At 45.3% G+C, this 19,829-nt stretch overlaps 1 protein-coding gene and 1 pseudogene across 1 annotated transcript in view; one reads left to right on the plus strand and one right to left on the minus strand.

Annotated features, from left to right (window-relative positions):
* LOC146197928 (phosrestin-2-like) overlaps positions 1 to 10,386 on the plus strand; it is a 323,106-nt gene extending 312,720 nt beyond the window's left edge. The window contains exons 9-11 of the mRNA XM_084593205.1: positions 3,380 to 3,526; positions 4,367 to 4,462; positions 5,719 to 10,386. Of these exons, the coding sequence (XP_084449331.1) occupies positions 3,380 to 3,526; positions 4,367 to 4,462; positions 5,719 to 6,052 (577 nt within the window). The 3' untranslated portion in view covers positions 6,053 to 10,386. The remainder of the gene's footprint in view (positions 1 to 3,379; positions 3,527 to 4,366; positions 4,463 to 5,718) is intronic.
* Positions 10,387 to 15,307: 4,921 nt separating this feature from the next.
* LOC146197929 (uncharacterized) overlaps positions 15,308 to 19,829 on the minus strand; it is a 32,494-nt pseudogene continuing 27,972 nt past the window's right edge.

A 19,829-nucleotide genomic window follows, 5' to 3' on the forward strand; every position in this document is an offset into this window, starting at 1 on the left:
TGATCTCCGCCGCCTCAGCTGAATATCTAGTTTTCTTTCCAATCCGGCTCAATTTGTGTCCTTTAACAGAACTAAGTTCAGGGTGGCAGAAGTGCCCTCAGGAGTACAAGAAGGTTTTCGTGTTAGGTCAGTTACTTTTCTTGATCTTCATAAATGATTTGCCTCGCAACATAACTTCCAATTTACGTTTGTATACTGACGACTGCGTATTATTTCTACAGGTGCCTGTTTTAATGACCATTTATGGCTTCAAAATTTTTTTTATGACTTTAGCTCTTGGTGCAACACCTGGCAAATGACAGTTAATATCCGTAAAACCGTCGTTATGACTTTCACTAACGTCGCCTTCTGTTCTTACCTACAAAGTTAACAATACTCTCATTGGCAGCGTCAATGAATATAAATAACTTGGTCTCGTTATCACTCCCAGTATGTCCAAACACATAGATTTAATGGCATCAAAGACACTGAAAACGTTAGTCTATCTTCGCTGCACATTAACCTCAGCCCCAAGAGATACTAAAATACTACTGTATAAATCATTTATCCGACCGCTACTAGAATATCCTTCTCCTGCGTCTGGAATCCCTACAAACAATGTGACATAAATCAAGTCGAGGTCATTCAAAAGAAAGCGATTCTCTCCATATGCCGCAGGTGTGATAGGGATTTTTCACCTTCTGCATCACTTTCTTCAGTGGGTTTGCAACCCCTCTCTGATCGCCGACGCACGGAATCACTGAAATTTCTGCATTTTATTATTAACTTTTCTTTCCGGATTTCTTCGGACAATTACCTAATTCCTGCTAAGCCATCTAATCTCTAACACCATCACCTCAATATCGCGCCCTATATTGCACGCACTGACACATTTAAATACAGCTCCTTTCCTCGGGTTATAGAATCCCGGAATTCGTTGCCTAGTGCTACCTGTTCTCTTCCACAAAACACATTTTCAACGACTATTGAATTGTAAGAGCTTTTTTTTTTTTTTGCAATGCATTGTATTTTTGTTTTTGTCAATGGTTTGTATTGTTCATGCTGCCTCTATTATTCTGCAATGTTGTGTTCTTTGTTCCCGACACCATGCCCTCCAAACTCGCTCCTGAAATAGCCCAATAGGGCTGCAGTATGTTTAAATAAATAAATAAAGTAAAGATAAATAAATAATGTCGGTGACAAGTGCGCTGAATGAGGGCTGCGGAGGTAGTTGCACCTTTTTAAAGACAGATAAATTTTACTCTCCGTGTTATTGTGCGACATCCAGTTCTCACGGTAAGATGTTTTGTCAAATATATATATATATATATATATATATATATATATATATATATATATATATATATATATATATATATATATATATATATATATATGAAGGAAAGAAGCCAACAGTCAGCGAGGCCAAGGAAAGCATTGGTGATTGTAATTTATGTCCTTATTTTTTATTTTTATTCGATAATCACATAAATTAGTAATGTAATCTGTTCAGGGGAACGATAATTAAACGCAAAGTAGAAGAAAAGCAACGTGCCGATGGTGGGAACCGAACCCACGACCTCCGAATATCGCGTCCGGTGCTCTTCCAACTGAGCTACATCGGCCGCTGTCCCCCCTGCTACTTTCTTCGGTATTAATGTTGTCTGAATACGAACACCAGCGCCACCCTATATATATATATATATATATATATATATATATATATATATATATATATATATATATATATATATATATATATATATATATATATATATATATATATATATATAAGGGACCTTGGGAAAACGTTTGTTAAAGTGAAAGTTCGCTGAACTGAAATTGCGCAGCACTTTTGAACTTAGGAGTGCAGTGGCCTTTGCCTCAGTCACTGTGTGCAAGCTGCCGTGAACCTCGTCAGGCGCAGCGGTCTGCTGGGCAGCAGAGCCATTCATTTCTTCCAACCAAATCATTCCTTCTGCGCATCACAATTAACCACTATGTATACGTACGCCTTTCTTGGAGCTAAGAAGCTTTGTACGGCTGAAGTTGTGGCTATGGGTGGCTATGACTGTGGATCTAATTAAGCATGCAAAGATAGCTGTGATTCTGATGGATACAAGCTTGTTTAGATAGCCAGTTAAGCTTAGAGCTAAATGACGACCAGCTTTCGTCACGCGCTAATAAAATATGTTTCTCAAAATATTCAGTAAAAAGTGCACGTTGTTCTGGTTGAAATACTCAGTATGACGTGGGAAACGCAGGATGACGTTATAGAAAATGTTCGTAGAACTGAAATGAACAACAATTGAATTTCGTTAAAATGAAGGGCGTTTGCAAAGCGTTTAATGGAGCTTCGGCGGGGGAAATTAATAAAGTTCGTACAACTGAATACTTCGTTTAAGTGACGTTCGTTCGTTCAAGAGGTATTTTACTGTATATATATATATATATATATATATATATATAAACAGGATGTCACACAACTTTCCCGATTATCTATTTTATTCCAACAGTTTCGGACTGTGGACCGTCCTTCTTCAAGGTAGAATTCTACCTTCTTCAAGGTAGAACTTAATTCTACCTTGAAGAAGGACGGTCCACCGTCCGAAACTGTTGGAATAAAATAGATAATCGGGAAAGTTGTGTGACATCCTGTTTGAATTTAACTCTGGCCCATTAGTAACAAGCAATCCATGTCTATATATATATATATATATATATATATATATATATATATATATATATATATATATATATATATATATATATATATATATATATATATATATATATATATATATATATATATATATATAGACTGCCACACGTGCCCTTTCACTGTCATGCAGTAACTACCTAGAGATGGCGCGACGGCTTGTTCTGGCGATAGGTATAGCCAAGAAAATTTGCCAATTATAACAGCATGAAAAAGCCTTTTGAAAATGTAACGAAAAATAACCACGAACACAAACATCGTCTCACTTTCTGCTTGCCGTTCTTAAACAATGCGTTTTGTTTTAGATGCCGTTTAAATTACAGGAACAAAATTTCATTTTAAGATAATGTAGAAAGCTATCGACACTCGACTGAGCTGATCGTAGCATATTGTCTGCACTCTGCCATAACATAACCTATAATTATTTAAGCAGCCTGAAGTGTCACCAGTTCACGCTTAAGTACGAGTAAACGCCAGCTCAAAGGTTCGTGGAAGTTTGCGTTCATTACCTTATACGCGAAAAAGCAATACAGAACATACCAGAAAGTTCGCGCAACATTACGGTGCATAAACATTAGAACAACGAAGATTAAAGCTCTCCCTAGCGTCAGCATAGTGCCAGACTTTCCCACTGCCTTCGCCTGGGGCGGCGTGCTAATAAGTAACGCGGCCCTTTCGCAGCAAGGACGACTGCCCTGTGCTTCCCGGCTCTGTGGTGGAGCGCAGTGTGTCTGTGACGCCCTCCCTGGAGGAGAATCGTCAGAAGTACGGCGTCTTTGTAGAGAGCTACAAGGGCGACGACGTGCACTGCCTCGCTTCTTCTACCATGTAAGCAAATGCAAATAACAAAATTTAGCGTACTGTACACACACTGGCCCCGATGCCTGTACCTGGAATTCAGTAGCGTAGTACAACTGAAGAGCCAGTAATGTTATTGAGGCGGGAAGTTTAAAAAGCGACGCAGGACCTCTTCGCTGCGTTCAATGAAAAATCATAAAAGACGACACGGACGAAGGCAAATGAAAAAAAAAAAAGCCTTCGACAAATGCACACTACGTATGAGCAAAGTTGCTTGATATTTCGGTACATATTTGGGTATGAAAGACAAAGAGCTATAAAATATGAAGTCAAAGAAGCAGTGAGTTTGTGTCGGTCTACCAAATGAAACTGTTGAATATAAGGCCACAAAGTCACTAGGGAAGGCGGTCAGCTGACGGGTCTCAAAGAATTTGCAGGAATTGTGACATTCTCTAGATATCAACTAGCTTCTCGAGAAAAAAAGGTTGGTAACTATTGAAGGAATGTTGCGATAGAAGTTTTCTGCGCTAATTTTTCGTTTGCTTAAGCCTGCGCCATCCCACGCTGACCCGTTTACGATGCAGCACTTAAATGCCCCGAGATATATGTGCTGCTAATTTACCACGTATTCAATAATCACCGAAGGCATCACAGTTTCGCAAGAAGTCGGCAAGGATAAAACTGCCTACTGAATTAAATATTCTCTCTCTCTTTCTCTCTCTCTCTTTCTCTCTCTCTCTCTCTCTCTCTCTCTCTCTCTCTCTCAATCTCTCTCTCTCGTCCACACAAGCCATGATAAGCGCAGTATTTGCGCTGATGGAGAGTATACATGCTTAACGGTGCGCACATTTACACATTTGCTCCTCGCAGCATTTCCGACCACGCCAGGAAGAACCTCTTCGGCATCGTCGTCTCATACGAGGCCAAAGTAAAGGTCTACCTCGGAACGCTGAGCTCCCTGTCGGGGTGAGTGCAGCACCATCGTCCGTGCACAGAGGCACTCCCGTCTCGGCCGTCCGAAAGGCGGCGGGACCGGCGTCTCTGGCATCGCACGAGGCGCGGCTAATTTCGCGTGCGGTATGCCTTAACGATGAGACGCCCCCGTCGTTCGGGCGCAAAGAAGCGGGAACCACGTGCGATGTGAGTAAAGTACATACGTAGCGAAATGGCGAACGGCTGTACGCCGTCTCCTTAAAACGGTGCAACATAGCGACGGTGAGAACCGACATCATTTCATCCAGAGCTGGATTTGTGCTGAAGTGGCCCGTCATAAGATGCGATGAGCCAGTTATTTTTCTTTTGTTATTGTGATTGGTTGAAGTCTGAATGCCTTCTTGCTGTGAATTGTGCGCACATACCGTGATTGTTGTGCGTAAGCGGGTTTCGCGAATTCGGCTCGAGCGCTGGTGCGTGGCTTTAATTTCGGAGCTCCCCAACCGCAGCACAGATTTAGCGGAAGCGAAAGTCGACGAGCGCTCTAATCCGGCCTATAAATGCTGATCAACGGGAGAAGTTTCCGCTTGGGAGAGCACACGGGTGGCTCTCTCCGCGAAAGTTCACGCGGGAGCGCAGAAAGTGAAGGGGTAGACGGTGATACATAGCTTAAAGTTGATATTGTCTCTCTTAGGAAGATTTTTGGTAGAGCTAGGAAGTGTGCATACACCTTTCTATGAGCTACATGCAGACAGATACTAAACCGAGCACCTTTTTTTTTTATCTTGAGTTTCTGCTTAAATGCGGTTCCCCAAAAGGAGGAAAAATTGAAACGAAGAGACATCGTTCGCGTCTCGAATTTTCAATTACGCCGGTAGAGATTGGACGGGGAGAAAGCACGCTGGACCCGTCTTCGCATTTAACTGGAAACGCGTGCGGTGGTGTAGACGATAAGAAGATGAGTTTTCTCATTTTTAGCTTGCCTGGGGAATTATAACACCGTTAGAACAGCCTTCTTTCAATTTTTAAGCTAGCACGTTTGAACTCCGGAACATATACGCTGTCTACGTTCAAACTTCTTTATGCTGGTTATGCGTGTTATTCCGTATGTTTTGTATCAGTTGTACAAAAAAAAAACAGAAATTATGGGATCCACGTAATATAGAACGTTTCGCATAGGATATGCTTTTATTCTTATTGCAGAGTATGTTAGCGCGACACCAGAACACATTTGCTGGCCGCGGAAATGAAAGCGATCGATTTGCGACTGACTGCATGCACACCTGCAGGCGGGGTGAGATGGCGTGCTTCATCCCATTTCTGCTGATGCACCCTCGACCCGCCGAGTCCCCGGTGGACCCCGACGAATCGCTCACGGTGGCAACCACGTCGTCGACTAGGAGCGCCAAGCCCGTGCCGACAACGGACCTCGATGAAGTGATCGCCGAATCGTCGGCGCGCACCGGCTCGGCCGTGTTGCAAGGGCCGCTCGAGTGCAGCCCCGGCGGGTCGGTGGACGTGCTGAGCAGTGACAGCCCCACCGAGGCCCAGGGCTCCGCTTCCTCCTCCTGCGAGGGCGAGCTAGCCCGCAAGTTCGCGGAAGTCAACACCAACGGCGACTGAGACGTGCAGCGTCTCCAATGATGGCTGCCGCCTGCCTTCGTGTGACAACTTTAACCAGTGCAGCTATGAATAGCGCGCATCTCATGCGCGCGCGAGCCACTGGTCCCAGAAGTGCATTTCTCTGCCAACCTCGCCTCTGTATAATGCGCGGTTCTTATCGTTAAGAGTTCGTCCTCCCCTGTCGGACGTTTACATTGACGTCGGACGTTCTGTCCGGGCAAAAGCTGGAACAGGGGTACGTGCAGCGAAGAATGCTCACGACGACACAGCTATTTTTGCTGCTGCGGCCGGCTAAAACCTTTCGTTTACTTCGTCGCACCGTATATGATCCAGACAGTTGGAAGATGTCGAAATTATCGTTGCGTTCGTCAGGGTTATTGGACTATGCTCCCAACTTGCTGCTATCTCCCACGTCTCGGCAGGGTTCGACAAGCTGATGGTAGCGGAATTATCCGAAAACTACTCAGAACATGCGCATTCCCCCGTTGCTTCTGTTCGCAGCTCTTGCCCATCGCGTTTTTCACCAGTATAAGGTGCCGGTCAGCCATACAGAGGCCACGTGTTCGAAGTACTTTGCTGTTCTTTGTTTAAAGCTTTTAGACGTCGACTGTTGTCGCGGTAGTGGCACGCGAAGTAAGTCTTGTGTCCTGCAAGCTACATCTTCTGACCTGCTCGCGCTCCGCGGAGGTATAACCATGCTGCTCGCGCCCCATACGTGTCGCACACTAACCAAGCATGAACGTTTCTACACTTACGTGCATCTGGTGAAGCTCCTCCAAATCTTTGTGTCGTATCTACGTTTGTTAACACTGGCTGAGGCCGTGTGAATGGAACCTATGCTTATCGTGCGAGTAGTATGTATTGTCGCTTTTCTTGTGCGACGGCGAGAGTGCATGCTGTGAAGCAAACGCCCGCCTTTGTTCAAGTGATAAAACGGTGCGCGCGTGGCGTATTTACATGACGTGCCCTTGCCTAACGAGTTTATAGTTCACTGCAAAATGGGTATATTTTGAGAATGCGTGCAAAGCTGACATAAATGATACCCCACCACTTGTAAAACATGCAAAATTACCGAAGCATGCATCACATTCTGACAAAGAAAGAATATCAGCGAAGAAACGTGACTGTGTAGCTAACGACGCATAGTAGATTACACGGGTGCCAGCTTCCCGTACACGCTAAGAGAGACCTTCATTGTTAGTCTAATGACACATAGCATATCCTCACCGACGTTGGTGGTGCTGTTCAGGGTACGTTTTGTAAACCTGTGCACGCGTTTTATTGTCTTTTTCTTTCCTCTCCTTCAGTGGTGCTCTGCTATATCAAAGCAGCGGGTTTCGTGCAAACTCTTTGGAGCTGCTGATCAGCTGCGTTTGTATCACATGAATCCGCAAGGAGCTTCTATAACTATGTCACACGCTGTTACTTAAACTGGATCCCACCGGTTCCTTGTTAATGTGAGTGTGGCCTTTTGGGAATTATCCCGTTCTGCTACGTTAATTGTGAATATTTGTTTATCGTACGCGTGTTGTCGTACTGGTGCCATGATTTGTGATCTTTATGAGACTAACACGAGCTTATGGGGACCACACAGTCGTAGTAACATTGCAGATGGGTGGGGATAAAATGGGACGAGTATAGCAGTTTGCCGATGATATGGTATAGGTGCGACCAGTGCGCGGATGAGCTGTCATCGATGAGTTGTGCCAAACGGAGATAAGAAAGGCATACTGCCATGATAAGGCGCTGTGGCCGCGCACGGAGGACGCCCGAGCGATGGTCATGCGACGTTACTGTAATCGTAAAGAATCGCTATAGCTTGACAATGAGTGGCTGTCGAAGCAGCATTGCCTGTACTTGGATGTTCATTGTGTGTCCCCCTGACCATGTATACGTAGTGCTTAGTGAGTGATCTCTTTACTACAGCTGCCTCTTAGTGGAAGTTCGTCGTAGTTTTCTGTCTGTCCCGGGAGGAACCCACTGACTGGACAAGCACGCACCTGAAGCACGCGCACGACGGAGAGCCCCTCGCGGACTTCTCTGCGCTTTCTTTAAAGCAGCGTCAGCTTTTTTAACGCCGTTCTCTTTATCACAGGTCATCGTAGGATAGAGGCAGTATGAGGTGTCACAAACACTCCCTTGTTTAGATCAAACGAGCCGAGTGGCTCGGGTGGCATCCCGGACACAAAATCTACGGGAGCAGCCGCGCCCAGCGTGGGTGGCCTCATTTGTATGCGATGCCGTACTTGTAAGTTGAGTATGTGGAGCCTGCGTCCATACCTGTTTTCTAAACACTTCTGCTTAGACGCAAATGGGCTCATCCCCGACCCCCTCTCCATGATGACGTCATGGCCGCAAAGCAAGGCACGCAAAGGCGCAAACGCCTGGCAGATATTGTGAGCCTGAACCTCACGTGAATCTTTTGTTTCAACTTTTTTTTACAAACGCGACGGTCGTTCACACACACGCATGCAAAATTTCCTGTTGCAGCGTTGCTACCCGGAAAACTATTTTGGCGTACACGCGCCTATCCACCAACCAACGCTACGCAGTAATTATTTAGCGACGGCGATGGCGGACGGCAAAGCTGATTTTGCAAGTGCCTGCATGCTGCGGCGACGGGGTGCTATACATGCATACGTGAATATAAGCGACGAAAAAAAAAGTAAAAAAGTGAAGCACGTGCAAAAGAAAATAAACAAAACCATGACGCAAGACGCGCGCGCGTGCTGCCTTGCAGGTATATAAGTCACGAAACGGACCACTGCTGCCCCTCCTATTTTCATCTCTCGTTGCGGAGACCCCCCTTTTCTTCCGTATGTACATACATTTGTAAAGCACCACTGAGGCTGCTGTCCGGTGACCACCGTTCTCTATATTTGATACGAAACATATATATTATATATACATATGCATAAGGCATCGCGACAACGTGGACATGGAACAAAAAATGAAGAGACAAAGCTGTGCATACTCCCCTATTACCTTTACAGCGCCAATCCCTTGTTCGTCTAATGAGAAAAGTCGTTGTGTGTGCATAGTTCCTAGAGTAGCTACAAAAAAAAAAAAAAAGGAAGAGCAAAGATCAAAGTGAGAAAGTCCTCGCTGCATTAGTGCTGCTCGTATTCACCGCGGCTTTGGTTGGTCGATCTTTGCGTGTCGATGTGGGCCGTCCCTCTTGTTCATAAATCATTCCGCCGGCAGCGACATCAACAACCGCAGGTATACACGCGCGTGTCCTTTGGTCGGATTCGCGCATGTGGCCACTACGCCCACGGAATTCTTCCCCAGGGTGACATTCGGCAGTTCGTTTCTCAGCACGTGGACCTTGCTCGGCGGCTTGCGCGTGCCGACTCCTTGGCGCAACGGAGAAGGCCTAACAGCCGTCTACGACCTTTGGGGCAATCTTTTTCCGACGTTTTACTAAAAGGCAAAAGGAAATAAATGAAAACAGATGGCTTGTCTCGGGTGATATTCGGCGCCGGGGGCGGGGCTGCCAGCAGAATACGTGACGCGGTTACTGCCTTGTCGATCCGGTCCCCTGGTCAGAGGGCAATCGGCTTCTTCCCCTGATGGACGCCGTTGTCGGAGATCGCGATGCTCTAGCTGTTGGCATTCCGCTGCTGTGGGGATGATCGTGCTGTGACTTACTACTCTTTTTCTGTCGCTGCTGCTGTTGCTACTACTGTTATCGCACTGTACAGGTATATAATATATATGTCCACTGTACAGGCCCACGTGTATAGCTCTACACATGTACAAAAGATGGCAGCTGTTTGTGTATGGTTGATTGCGTCTCTGGTCTCATTGATGAGACGCGCACACCTGTCGCTTGTTTTGGCGCTGCATGGCTCGCAGGACAAGAGAGGTGTAGAATGACGACCGTTCGTTCGATACGCATATTGACAATGGTGATGTCTGCACATGGCGTGTTTGCTATCGTCATTGTAACTGCACAGCCGGTATCGCCATTGAGTAGCGCATTCGAGCAGTGCGCAGTATGGGGTTAAAAAAGCGAGATAACACAGCAGCTGATGGTCTGCAGGCAAATATGGTCGTGCTTACCTGCCCCCACTTTACAGATATTGTTGCATCCAGGAGATACAACTGGCTGTCTTCTTGTCGGAGGAGTAACACGTCGCTCGGGTGCTCTACTATATAACGCCTGCAGGTGCATTTGCGATGTATTGTGCCACTCTACCTCTACCATTTTTTTTGTTTTTTTCGCTAGTCTGTGAGGAATTTCTGATGCGCGGAGTGAGTTCTCGTAATGTGACCATATATTATTTTCAGTGTTTTGAATCAAGCCCAATCTCTTCAGTGGCATCTGATATATATATATATATATATATATATATATATATATATATATATATATAGGTTCGTTTGGTTTGTGGGGTTTAACGTCCCAAAGCAACTCAGGCTATGAGAGACGCCGTAGTGGAGGACTCCGGAAATTTCGACCACCTGGGGTTCTTTAACGTGCACTGACATCGCACAGCACACGGGCGCTTTTGCTTTTCGCCTCCATCGAAAAGCGGCCGCCGAGGCCGGGATTCGATCCCGCATCCTTGGGAACAGTAGTCGAGCGCCGTAACCACTGCGCCACCCCGGCGGGGTATATATATATATATATATATATATATATATATATATATATATATATATATATATATATATATATATATATATATATATATATATATATATATATATATATATATATATATATATATATATATATATATATATATATATATATATATATATATTGCCTGGAACGGTGAGCCAGTTCTGGCATTTTAGTTTGTTTGTTTTTTTTACCTCTTGGGGCATAATTTTCATTTAGACAGTTCAAACTCCCTGAAGTCAGTTATACTTGTCATTTAGTTAATAGTCTATGCTAAACCGACTTTACTCTTCTTCCGGTCACTTCTTTCACTCGCGACATATCTGAATGGCACTACTAGCGTGGGCACAGGTGCTGTTTGGCAGTGGTGGTGGTGCCTTTCTCGAAATTCATTCGCAGCAAATATTTCTGCGCGATCATGTGAAAGTAGGCTGCTAAACAAATGCTGCCAGATTTTGTCAGTTTTCTTTGACCGGAGGATCTGCGAGGCCGTACAAGTGGACGCGGTGGATGGCACTAAACGTGACTCTTAATGGTAATGGCATCACCTACCCAACGCACTTCCGTGCAAACGGCCGGTACCTCGAAGGCCTACACCTATGGAGACGTATATACGCTATCAATGTGCGCGAACCTCATCTAACCACGACGCTTTACTGAGCGAGCTTTCACTTGTTTCTTTGCTGTACCAGCTTCATTGTAACACGCTCTCATCGTCATCGAGTTCGCTAATAAAAGATATATATATATGAGAACAGCATTGCTTTATTGTGATACTCCATACATTGAGAAGTTCAGTGTTCTACGTGAACGCCAACACATGAAACATGACACAACAAGCAATCATAGCAACCTATTTTTCTGTCATATCACCTACCGACTAAACGGAAGACGTAGGTCGTATGATTCTATTAAGCAGCTGAGTACCTTCTCTTAAGTAGGTGACATGACGCAGCTACAAAAAGTATTTGGGCTGATGAGTACAGCACACCTACAATGAGTCATCTAGACTTTAGCGCTTGTACAGCACCCCAATAATCTGGAAAACGACATGCAGTCACCACTTTACAAGTAATATGGCTCGTATCCTTCTCGCATGCTCATAAGCAGCGTTATTGTTGCTAAGATTACAGCATGATGCTCGGTGTTACCTGTATAGACTGAAATTTTATTGGTTTTTATCTTTTCTATTGGTCCTCTCACAACACCGGAGGCGGTTGTGACAAATGGCCCTAGCGGTCCCGAACCGGCACGAGCCCGCAATACTCTCCCATTTGACGAAAAACAGGAAGTACCCTGCTCTTGCTCGAAGGCGTGCTGCATTTCTCCATATTGCTCAACGCTACAGCGACGTTGCAGGCACCAGGCGAGTGCCTGCCACCGTAGTGTTCTTCATCCGAAAGAAAAAGTTAGCGAAGCTCCCGAAAAACAAGACAGTAAATTTTGGAGTGTACAAAGTAAAATTAGCTAGGCTTTGCCCCTTTATTGTAAACTATCTCAAAATGAAAAAAAAAAACTAAATAAATGTGAGATAAAGCCTGCGCCGAACCAGAGGTTATCGCAGGCAAAAACCAATTGAAAATAAAACAAAATGGGAAACTCCCAAGAGAAATTTTAAAGAAGGCCAATCAGAAGAAAAGGAAAACTATGGTACAAATGTCGGGCGGCAAAAGTGGTTTTTAGGGCAGAAATTCCCCGAGACAAAATGGCTCATTATAGAGACGAAAAAAAAACCCACAAGGTTGGATCCAGCGTGCAAAGATACTTGCGATGTGCTCGCAAGTGTCCACGATAAAGAAAGGGGCGGGGAACTGTGGGAAGGAAGAAAAGTTAAGAAAAAAAAGACGAGGGGAAGAAAAAAAGGGGAGAGAAGAGAGAGGGGCAGAAGAGAGAGGGGGGGGGGGGAGGTAAAGAATACAGTGACGGACTCCCAACCAGCCTGCAGGGACTACCTGGCCGTAAAACCTCACAAAAGAGCGTGTGCAATATTACGTTCCATCTCCCAGACGCACACAATTACATGGACACCTGGACACGAAAGCCTAGAAGGAAATGAGGTAGCGAATGATCTAGCCCGAGCTCTCACAAACCGGGCGGATCCCCATCCTTACCTCACCCCTCTCCTAGGACCCTACGACGACAGGCTGGAACACCTACGGTTAGAAAGAAGAATTTTCTCACCACCACACAAACACCTTTCTTCCTCGGACGCTATAGACTGGAGAAAAATACAAACAAACACATTCCCTAATCTTCAAATTTTAAATAAGATAAGCCCAACAAAATACACGAGTTACTGTCCTTGGTGCGGTGCAAGCCCCACACTCTTTCACATCTCTTGGGAATGCCAGGACAAACCTGACCCAACGTTAATAGTGCCATGCCCGACACACGAGCAGTGGGAGGCGGCCCTGACCAGCGACAACCTGGACCAGCAAGCCTGGATTATCCAGCTAGTCCGCAAGTCAGCTGCTGCCAGCGGAGCCCTGGACTAGGGGCACCGACCACCCAGCTCCTGCGAATATTTACTGATTATATGCTCATTAAAAGTTTTCCCCCTCTCTCTCTCTCTCTCTCTCTCTCTCTCTCTCTCTCAAGAACAAATAAAATGGGAGAGAGAAAAGAAAACAAGGAGGAGAAACAGGTAGGAACAAGGAAACTGATGCGCAACTAGCGATAAAAAAATGAAAAGAGTTCAGCTAACAGTCATTACGGAATGTATTAATACAGATCAAAATAAACGATGGCACTCAGGGCAATCAAACAGGAAAGCCACTTGTCCACATGGCAGGGGCCGCAGCCCAGCAAAATCGGCCATATGGCGTCCCCGACCACACAAGACATGTTATAGACTTTGTATTGACCGGTAGGGCTACGAGCCATCCAGGGGTGAATGAACGCGATTGACAGGTGGAAGCAAGGCAGAGACACGAACGTCAATGCGTATAAGCAGCGCGCGAGAGCGAGCGGAGGATAACAAAGAAGGGAAGTCTTGAGGGGAAACAAAGTTCGGATACCCAGGCTGCACATTTCCCATCCAAATTTGCTTCATATAAACAGGTCTGCTGAATGCTAATGGTTGAGAAAGTGTGTCGCTGGATTCGCATGAAGTCACAATTCGCACGCTTTCCAGCGCATCCTCGCGGCGGAGTATTTAAAAAAAAAAAAAAACAACCTTGAAGCAACAAGTACAACTTTGCGGGACACCATCTCTCGCCAAAGATTCCATCTCTTCAGGACTACAATATCTTTCCACCCTTACCGTTGTTACCGCCGCGCTTGAAGAGGGGAAAATCTGATACGTCATGTGCAATCTGTTCGACACATGTCGACTGGACGGCATTACGGAGCGCTGCTTACCTAGTTTGATGACGCTCTCATGAACACGACACCCTCTCTTTTCGCGCAAAGAAGTCGGCCAAAGGTTGAAAAAAGACCCGATCTTAAAACTGTTGCGGCCTTCACTGAATTTGGTCCTGATCAAAGCCCGATTCCAGTATTAAGCGATTAGACGATTCGGCGGCAGTGTGCGTGTGTGGCCTCTGAGCTCGCGGATATCTTTATCTTAAGAACCGTGTAGTGGAATGATCACTGTGAATTCGACTCAAGTTCGAAAAGGGTGCTCTGCTTCTTGAAGCCCCGCAGCTGCCAACGAAATGCCTGCAAAGTCGTGATCGTCTGTACAGAGAGGCGTAACACATTTGCGCACTCTCCAACTGCTTAACTGCTTAACTTCTTAACTGTTCTATTACGAGATTACTCTGCTTCATGTCATATACAGTTCAAAAGTACAAAAGCTCAGCTATACGAGATATGTCAGAAAGATATGTCAGAGAGATATGTCAGAAAACAATGCAGCGTATCACAGCGAATCTGCAAAAGCAAGCGGGGCAGGCTGCAAAGGTGTGTGTCAACAATTTCATGCGCATAGGCCCTTGTTTCAGGTAATGTCATCTGTCAAGCGGGTTGTTAAAACGCTGTAACCAACTGCAGATACTTTGCGGTAATAATCGACGTGTTTTAAGAGCGATGACAAACGAACATTGCTCTTTGCGGTGCTACGAGCGTCTTTTGATCGAGGAAGTTACAAAATCGTGCTACCCACGACTAACGGCACATGTACTGTCAACGGACAGTATCACTCTCGGATAGCGCTATCAAGGCAGGGGCATATGCTTCAGAAACGCCACCCAAACGGGCAAAAAGGGAGAGCAGACTCCAATAGGCGCTTCGCGTAATCTGTAACTCCTTGTAAACTGCAAGGCGTTGCAAACCGGCAAAAAGAATGGAAATGTTTCGTTTCTGAGTTCTTATAGTTAAGACATCTTAGCAAACACGTGGACATGTGTTCAAAGCCTCCAAGCACGAATTATTTCAGAGTTCTGATTTATTAGAATGGGGGTGAAGGCCTTATGTTTTAAACGTGCATTCCATGTCAGCTTTCCTAAAAAGGCACCAAGTACAGAATCTCGTCTAGAGAGCACGACGTGGTCTTTATCAAGCCATCCGCGCAACACTTCAGCGAGCATAAATATGCGAGACGCGATAAAGTGCGTGTTTCGCTGCTTCCTGTTTTGCATTGTAGAGAACTTGCGAGGAGTGAAAACGTCGCCACCTATGCGCAGTCAAATTCCAGGCCCCCCATCGGCACACGTCATGAACATGTCAGCCGTGCACTGTGAAACACGGTTTGCAGTGGCAGCAGAGATTGTGCTAAGAATAAGAACAGCTGCTAAAGCACTTCTAACACCCATGGTGGAAACAGAGTCATCCGCATGTCCAACATGCACTCTTGAGATGCAGGCCGATTTAATGCGATGGTTATCACCACCATTTGCCAACAACATCTTTATATATATTTAAGTAATTATAATTCTACGATCGTTGTGTCGTCGTCGTAGTCACACTACCTGTCAGAAAGGCCTTTAACGTTCGAGGGGTTAATTTTGAGGCCACACTAAGAAAAGCAACCACGAAGTCAATGAACCGTTCTGAATTCGAGAATTGTTCAAAAGGAAAACCATGACAGGACTGTGCCTAAGGTCATACCGGCAAGTATATTATCAGGACACTACGCCATACAGAAGATGCATGAAGCACAACGCATAAAACGTGCATAGTAGGACACAACGCCGCAGCAATGAGCTCATTAGGCGCATCGAGTTCAGAAAATCCAGCTTCCCAGCTTCCTATATGTTCAGCTTAATTCCCCTTTGAAAATTCTACAAATCATCCTGATCACGGCATTCCAGGAATCCATAGTATATTTCCTGCTGTTTGCTTACCTACCTGCTCTTCTACTTCTACCTGCAGCCAGGCCGATCTTTTTTTGTTGCAAAATTACATTTTCACACACAAAAAAAAATGCATTACCTCGTTACTTTGGCAACACAGGTGCCTAAGCCTACACCACCCTGTACTTGTGCCTTATGTAAGGCTTAATTACCACGATGACCATCTCCTTGCTAAATATGGAGAACTCGTCAGCGTTGCCGGATAAATTTTTATTGACCAAGAAAAGTCCATATTGCTTCTGCTTGGCCAAGACCTGCGGTATATGTTGTCTTTATATTGCACCCGGGTCTTCTAGTTGGAGCAGCAAACAGCAGCCTTAAAGGTGGCTCTTTCTGCAGGAACAAGAAAGCCTACCCATGCGTTACTGCTTGTTAGTAAATGCGCAACTCCACACTTAAAGAAGGTGTGGTATGAGAGTACAAAATCTTAAAAAATATATAATGCTGAACGTCTGCATTGTAACCTGCAAATTCAAAGAAGGTCAATGTTTTGATATAAGGCGCTCCTAGTGCCATATATTAAAATTTGTGACCTATACCTCATTTTGCTTGTCGCGTATTTTTTTTTTATTCTCTGTGTTTGCAATGATCCATAAGGTGTCATATGGGTTTTTGTAGTTTTCACAGCTTCAGCAAACATATGGCTTTTACCAATAGCCGTATAATAAAGCAAACAAGGCCATGTATTGCCGGTCGATAGAGGTATCAAAATATGCCTCAAACAGCAGAACCTTACATAGTGCCACAACTGCTAATATATAGTCTACCAGTATACACTAGGACAATTATGGCAAGGACTTTATAGAAGATCTGCAAGAGTAGTGCATTGTTCATCTCAATGGAACAAACTTTGCAATTTTGACATAAGAAAGGGAGCTTCGCGTAATATTCTGAAAAAAAAATGACAAACGACTCAAACGAAGGCAATCAAGTCATGCACCATCATAACAGATGTCACCTGTGACAAACATTTAGCTAGCTCATGCTAATTTTCCCAAGGGCACGGCTCTTCCCGTCATTTTTTTTTTTTTCTTGCAGCCCAAAAGCTCCGTGAGCATCGTGTTTTACCTGCGATATTGAATGTAGGTATCGTAAGTCGTCTCGAGGGCAGGAAGATCTGGGAACACGTCTTCCTCGAGACAAGTTTCAGTTAATAACGGCCGCGTAGACGAGTTGTCTAATCCGCGTCTTTTGGAGACACCAGTGATGGTTCGAGACCTCCCCCACAGAAGGCCGGTACTATTGTTGCAATTAGGTTCGTCGAAAGCAGCCTCCGCAGACGTCCTGTCGCCATCGAGCTTCAAGAACACTGTCCAAGGACTCATCACTGAGCTGTTAGCAGTATTACTGTAGACAGCTTCACCGGTGGTAGTGACTGCGGACGTGTTATCGTCGGTCCACAGCCCAGGCGTGGTCCAGCGACTGCCCGAGGAGCTGTCGATGATATTGTTGCTGTCAGCTCCACAGGTAGTGAACTCCATGAAAGAATTTTTCTCGTATCGCCAGGATAATGTTGCAAAACTCGCCGTAGATGAATTCGCGTCAATGTCGCCGTCGGGTCCGGCGATGGCGCCCGCTGAGGCGATCATCCGAAACAGTTCTCTGGTGAAGAGGAAGCCAACGCTGCCGTAGAGCATGGCGGCCGTACCGTCATCGGCGTAGAAGGGCGACGCCAGCACTGCAGCCCCGAGGGAGACCACATGCCTGATCGGGTCGTGCGACGCCACGCTGAAGTGGTCAGCAAGGAACAGTCGGGACGCGTTGTCACGGGCCGCCGCGCCTAACGAGTGGCGCTGCGCCAGAGCTCGATGAAACCTTCCTTGGAAGTGGTCCCGGAAGCTTTGCCATACAGAGCACGAAACAGGTTCTCCTCGTGACTGTGGTGAGCGCGTGAAGGTCAGAGCATGGGAAATGTATGATACTTATTATTTTTCCTTCTGTTCTGATTCAATTCTGACGTCTCCCCCTCCCCAAAAAGGTCAATCATCCCTTAAACATCAACGTTCACCTAACGATGAAGGGCTAACGGAGTCAAAGTTGTTTACGTCTTAGATTAATCATGTTATTGTTCCATCTGAAGTTGAGTCCCTAATAAAATGCTGACGGATTGCCCAAATTTCCTGTGACATCGAATCCAAGTTTGCTTTCATTCCACAGGGGTATCAGTATCCTTTGTACAGCATGCAGGGGGCGGTGCTGTGTAATGCGACAGGAGAAAAATTTATTATCTCAAGCCTCAACGCCAAACCTTATGCTCTCGCTGAAAATTATGCGATGTCTCCAGTGACTGCAGTGAAGTTCTTGCCAGGTAGTGCGTTTCTAAGTCATGTAGTGGCGCTCTTTTAGCATTCATGGAAGTCATTTCGCTTACAGAGGGCAGGACAAAAAATCTCATCTAAGGAGAATTACAACACTGTGAAAGCATTTCAAGCCATACGGTGCATGTGGCTCAGAGGCAACCCCATAGATCTAAACATTTGACAAAAGCTCGCGAAGGTTAGTGAAAGGTTCGTTGTCAATTGTGGATTCAATCGTCGCGCCCTACATTACCCAGGTAACGATTTCAGCAAGGGGTCTGGGATAGTTCACTTACAACGAGCACATCAGGTACATCAACTTGAGTAGCGCTATCACTGAAATCAGAAATCAAGCAGTCCGCGGCTTTATAAGGAATCCAACAATGTAGCTGAATAAAGCAATGTTACGGGTGGCAGCTTCACAAATCGAAGTAACCTCAGCACACTACCCTCGTCCTGGTGGCGTTCGCGTTATTGCGGTAAGCTTTTGTTCAGAAACTATGTGCGCCTAGTATATTTCCACACTGACCACTTGCATTAACGGCTATACGCACGAGCAGCCGTAAGCTTGGTAAGCTTGGTCTTATATGTTGGGAAAACTAACATAAAGCCTAGTTCCGAGCATTGCCCATTTTTTATTAATCTTTTATTAATTATTAATTTTTATTAATCTTAACTAATAACGTAGTACCTCAGGAGACAGATGATTACCCAAGACACATTATCCGATCGCCAAACTTATTTCAGGGTTTCATTCTGGCGTACCAGTATAATTATAAACATTGGTTCAAGTTAAAGGTAATAAACAGCCTGTAGATGACGCTGGAACGAATTCTACCAAATCGCGGTAATCAGACAGACTCTGGAATGCAACATGAATGCCTTATGCTGCATCATAATGCCCTTAGGCACTAAGCGAGTGACGTCGAGAGAAGCCTGTTACGTCCCAGTGAGATTTCCCGACAAGCTACCGGAGCGGTTCGCGATGTCACGACTGCAAACGATGAGCACTGAAATATTCGGTCTCGTATTTCCACCATCCTCCTGCTGGGGCATCCGATATTCTAAGCTTTCGATTCGGTTGATTCTACCTGAAACTAAAGTAGGACATGTCCAAGACGCCGAGTTAAACTTTCGCATTGTTCAGGTTACATGCTTTTGTAACACAACACCTATATGTCAGAAGATTTCAAGCAGTCTGGAACACGAACGCTCACGGTCATTTAGCCCTCAGTTTAGAATACAGAGGAGCACTCATCTGCGGCAGTTTCATTAATTTGGAGAGAGTGGTTTTAATGACAGGTTAAGCTTCGATAATAGATACGCTCGATCCGTGTTGTCTGTAATCGTAGGATATGTGAGCCTGAATCTCTCAGAGTTATACACGTGGGCTTCGTTATAAAGGACGTTAAGGACTCTGGATTCATTAAGACCGACAGGGGTTCTTTAAGATGCGTGGACACCGCTTAGCACCACGACGTTTTTTTGTAATTTGAAGTGAGGACATCTTGCACGTGTGTGTGAGCACATATAATAAGGCACCTCTATCTGCACTC

This window comes from Amblyomma maculatum, chromosome 2 (assembly GCF_055883805.1).
Source record: "Amblyomma maculatum isolate TAMU_Amacu chromosome 2, ASM5588380v1, whole genome shotgun sequence".
Classification (NCBI taxonomy): domain Eukaryota; kingdom Metazoa; phylum Arthropoda; class Arachnida; order Ixodida; family Ixodidae; genus Amblyomma; species Amblyomma maculatum.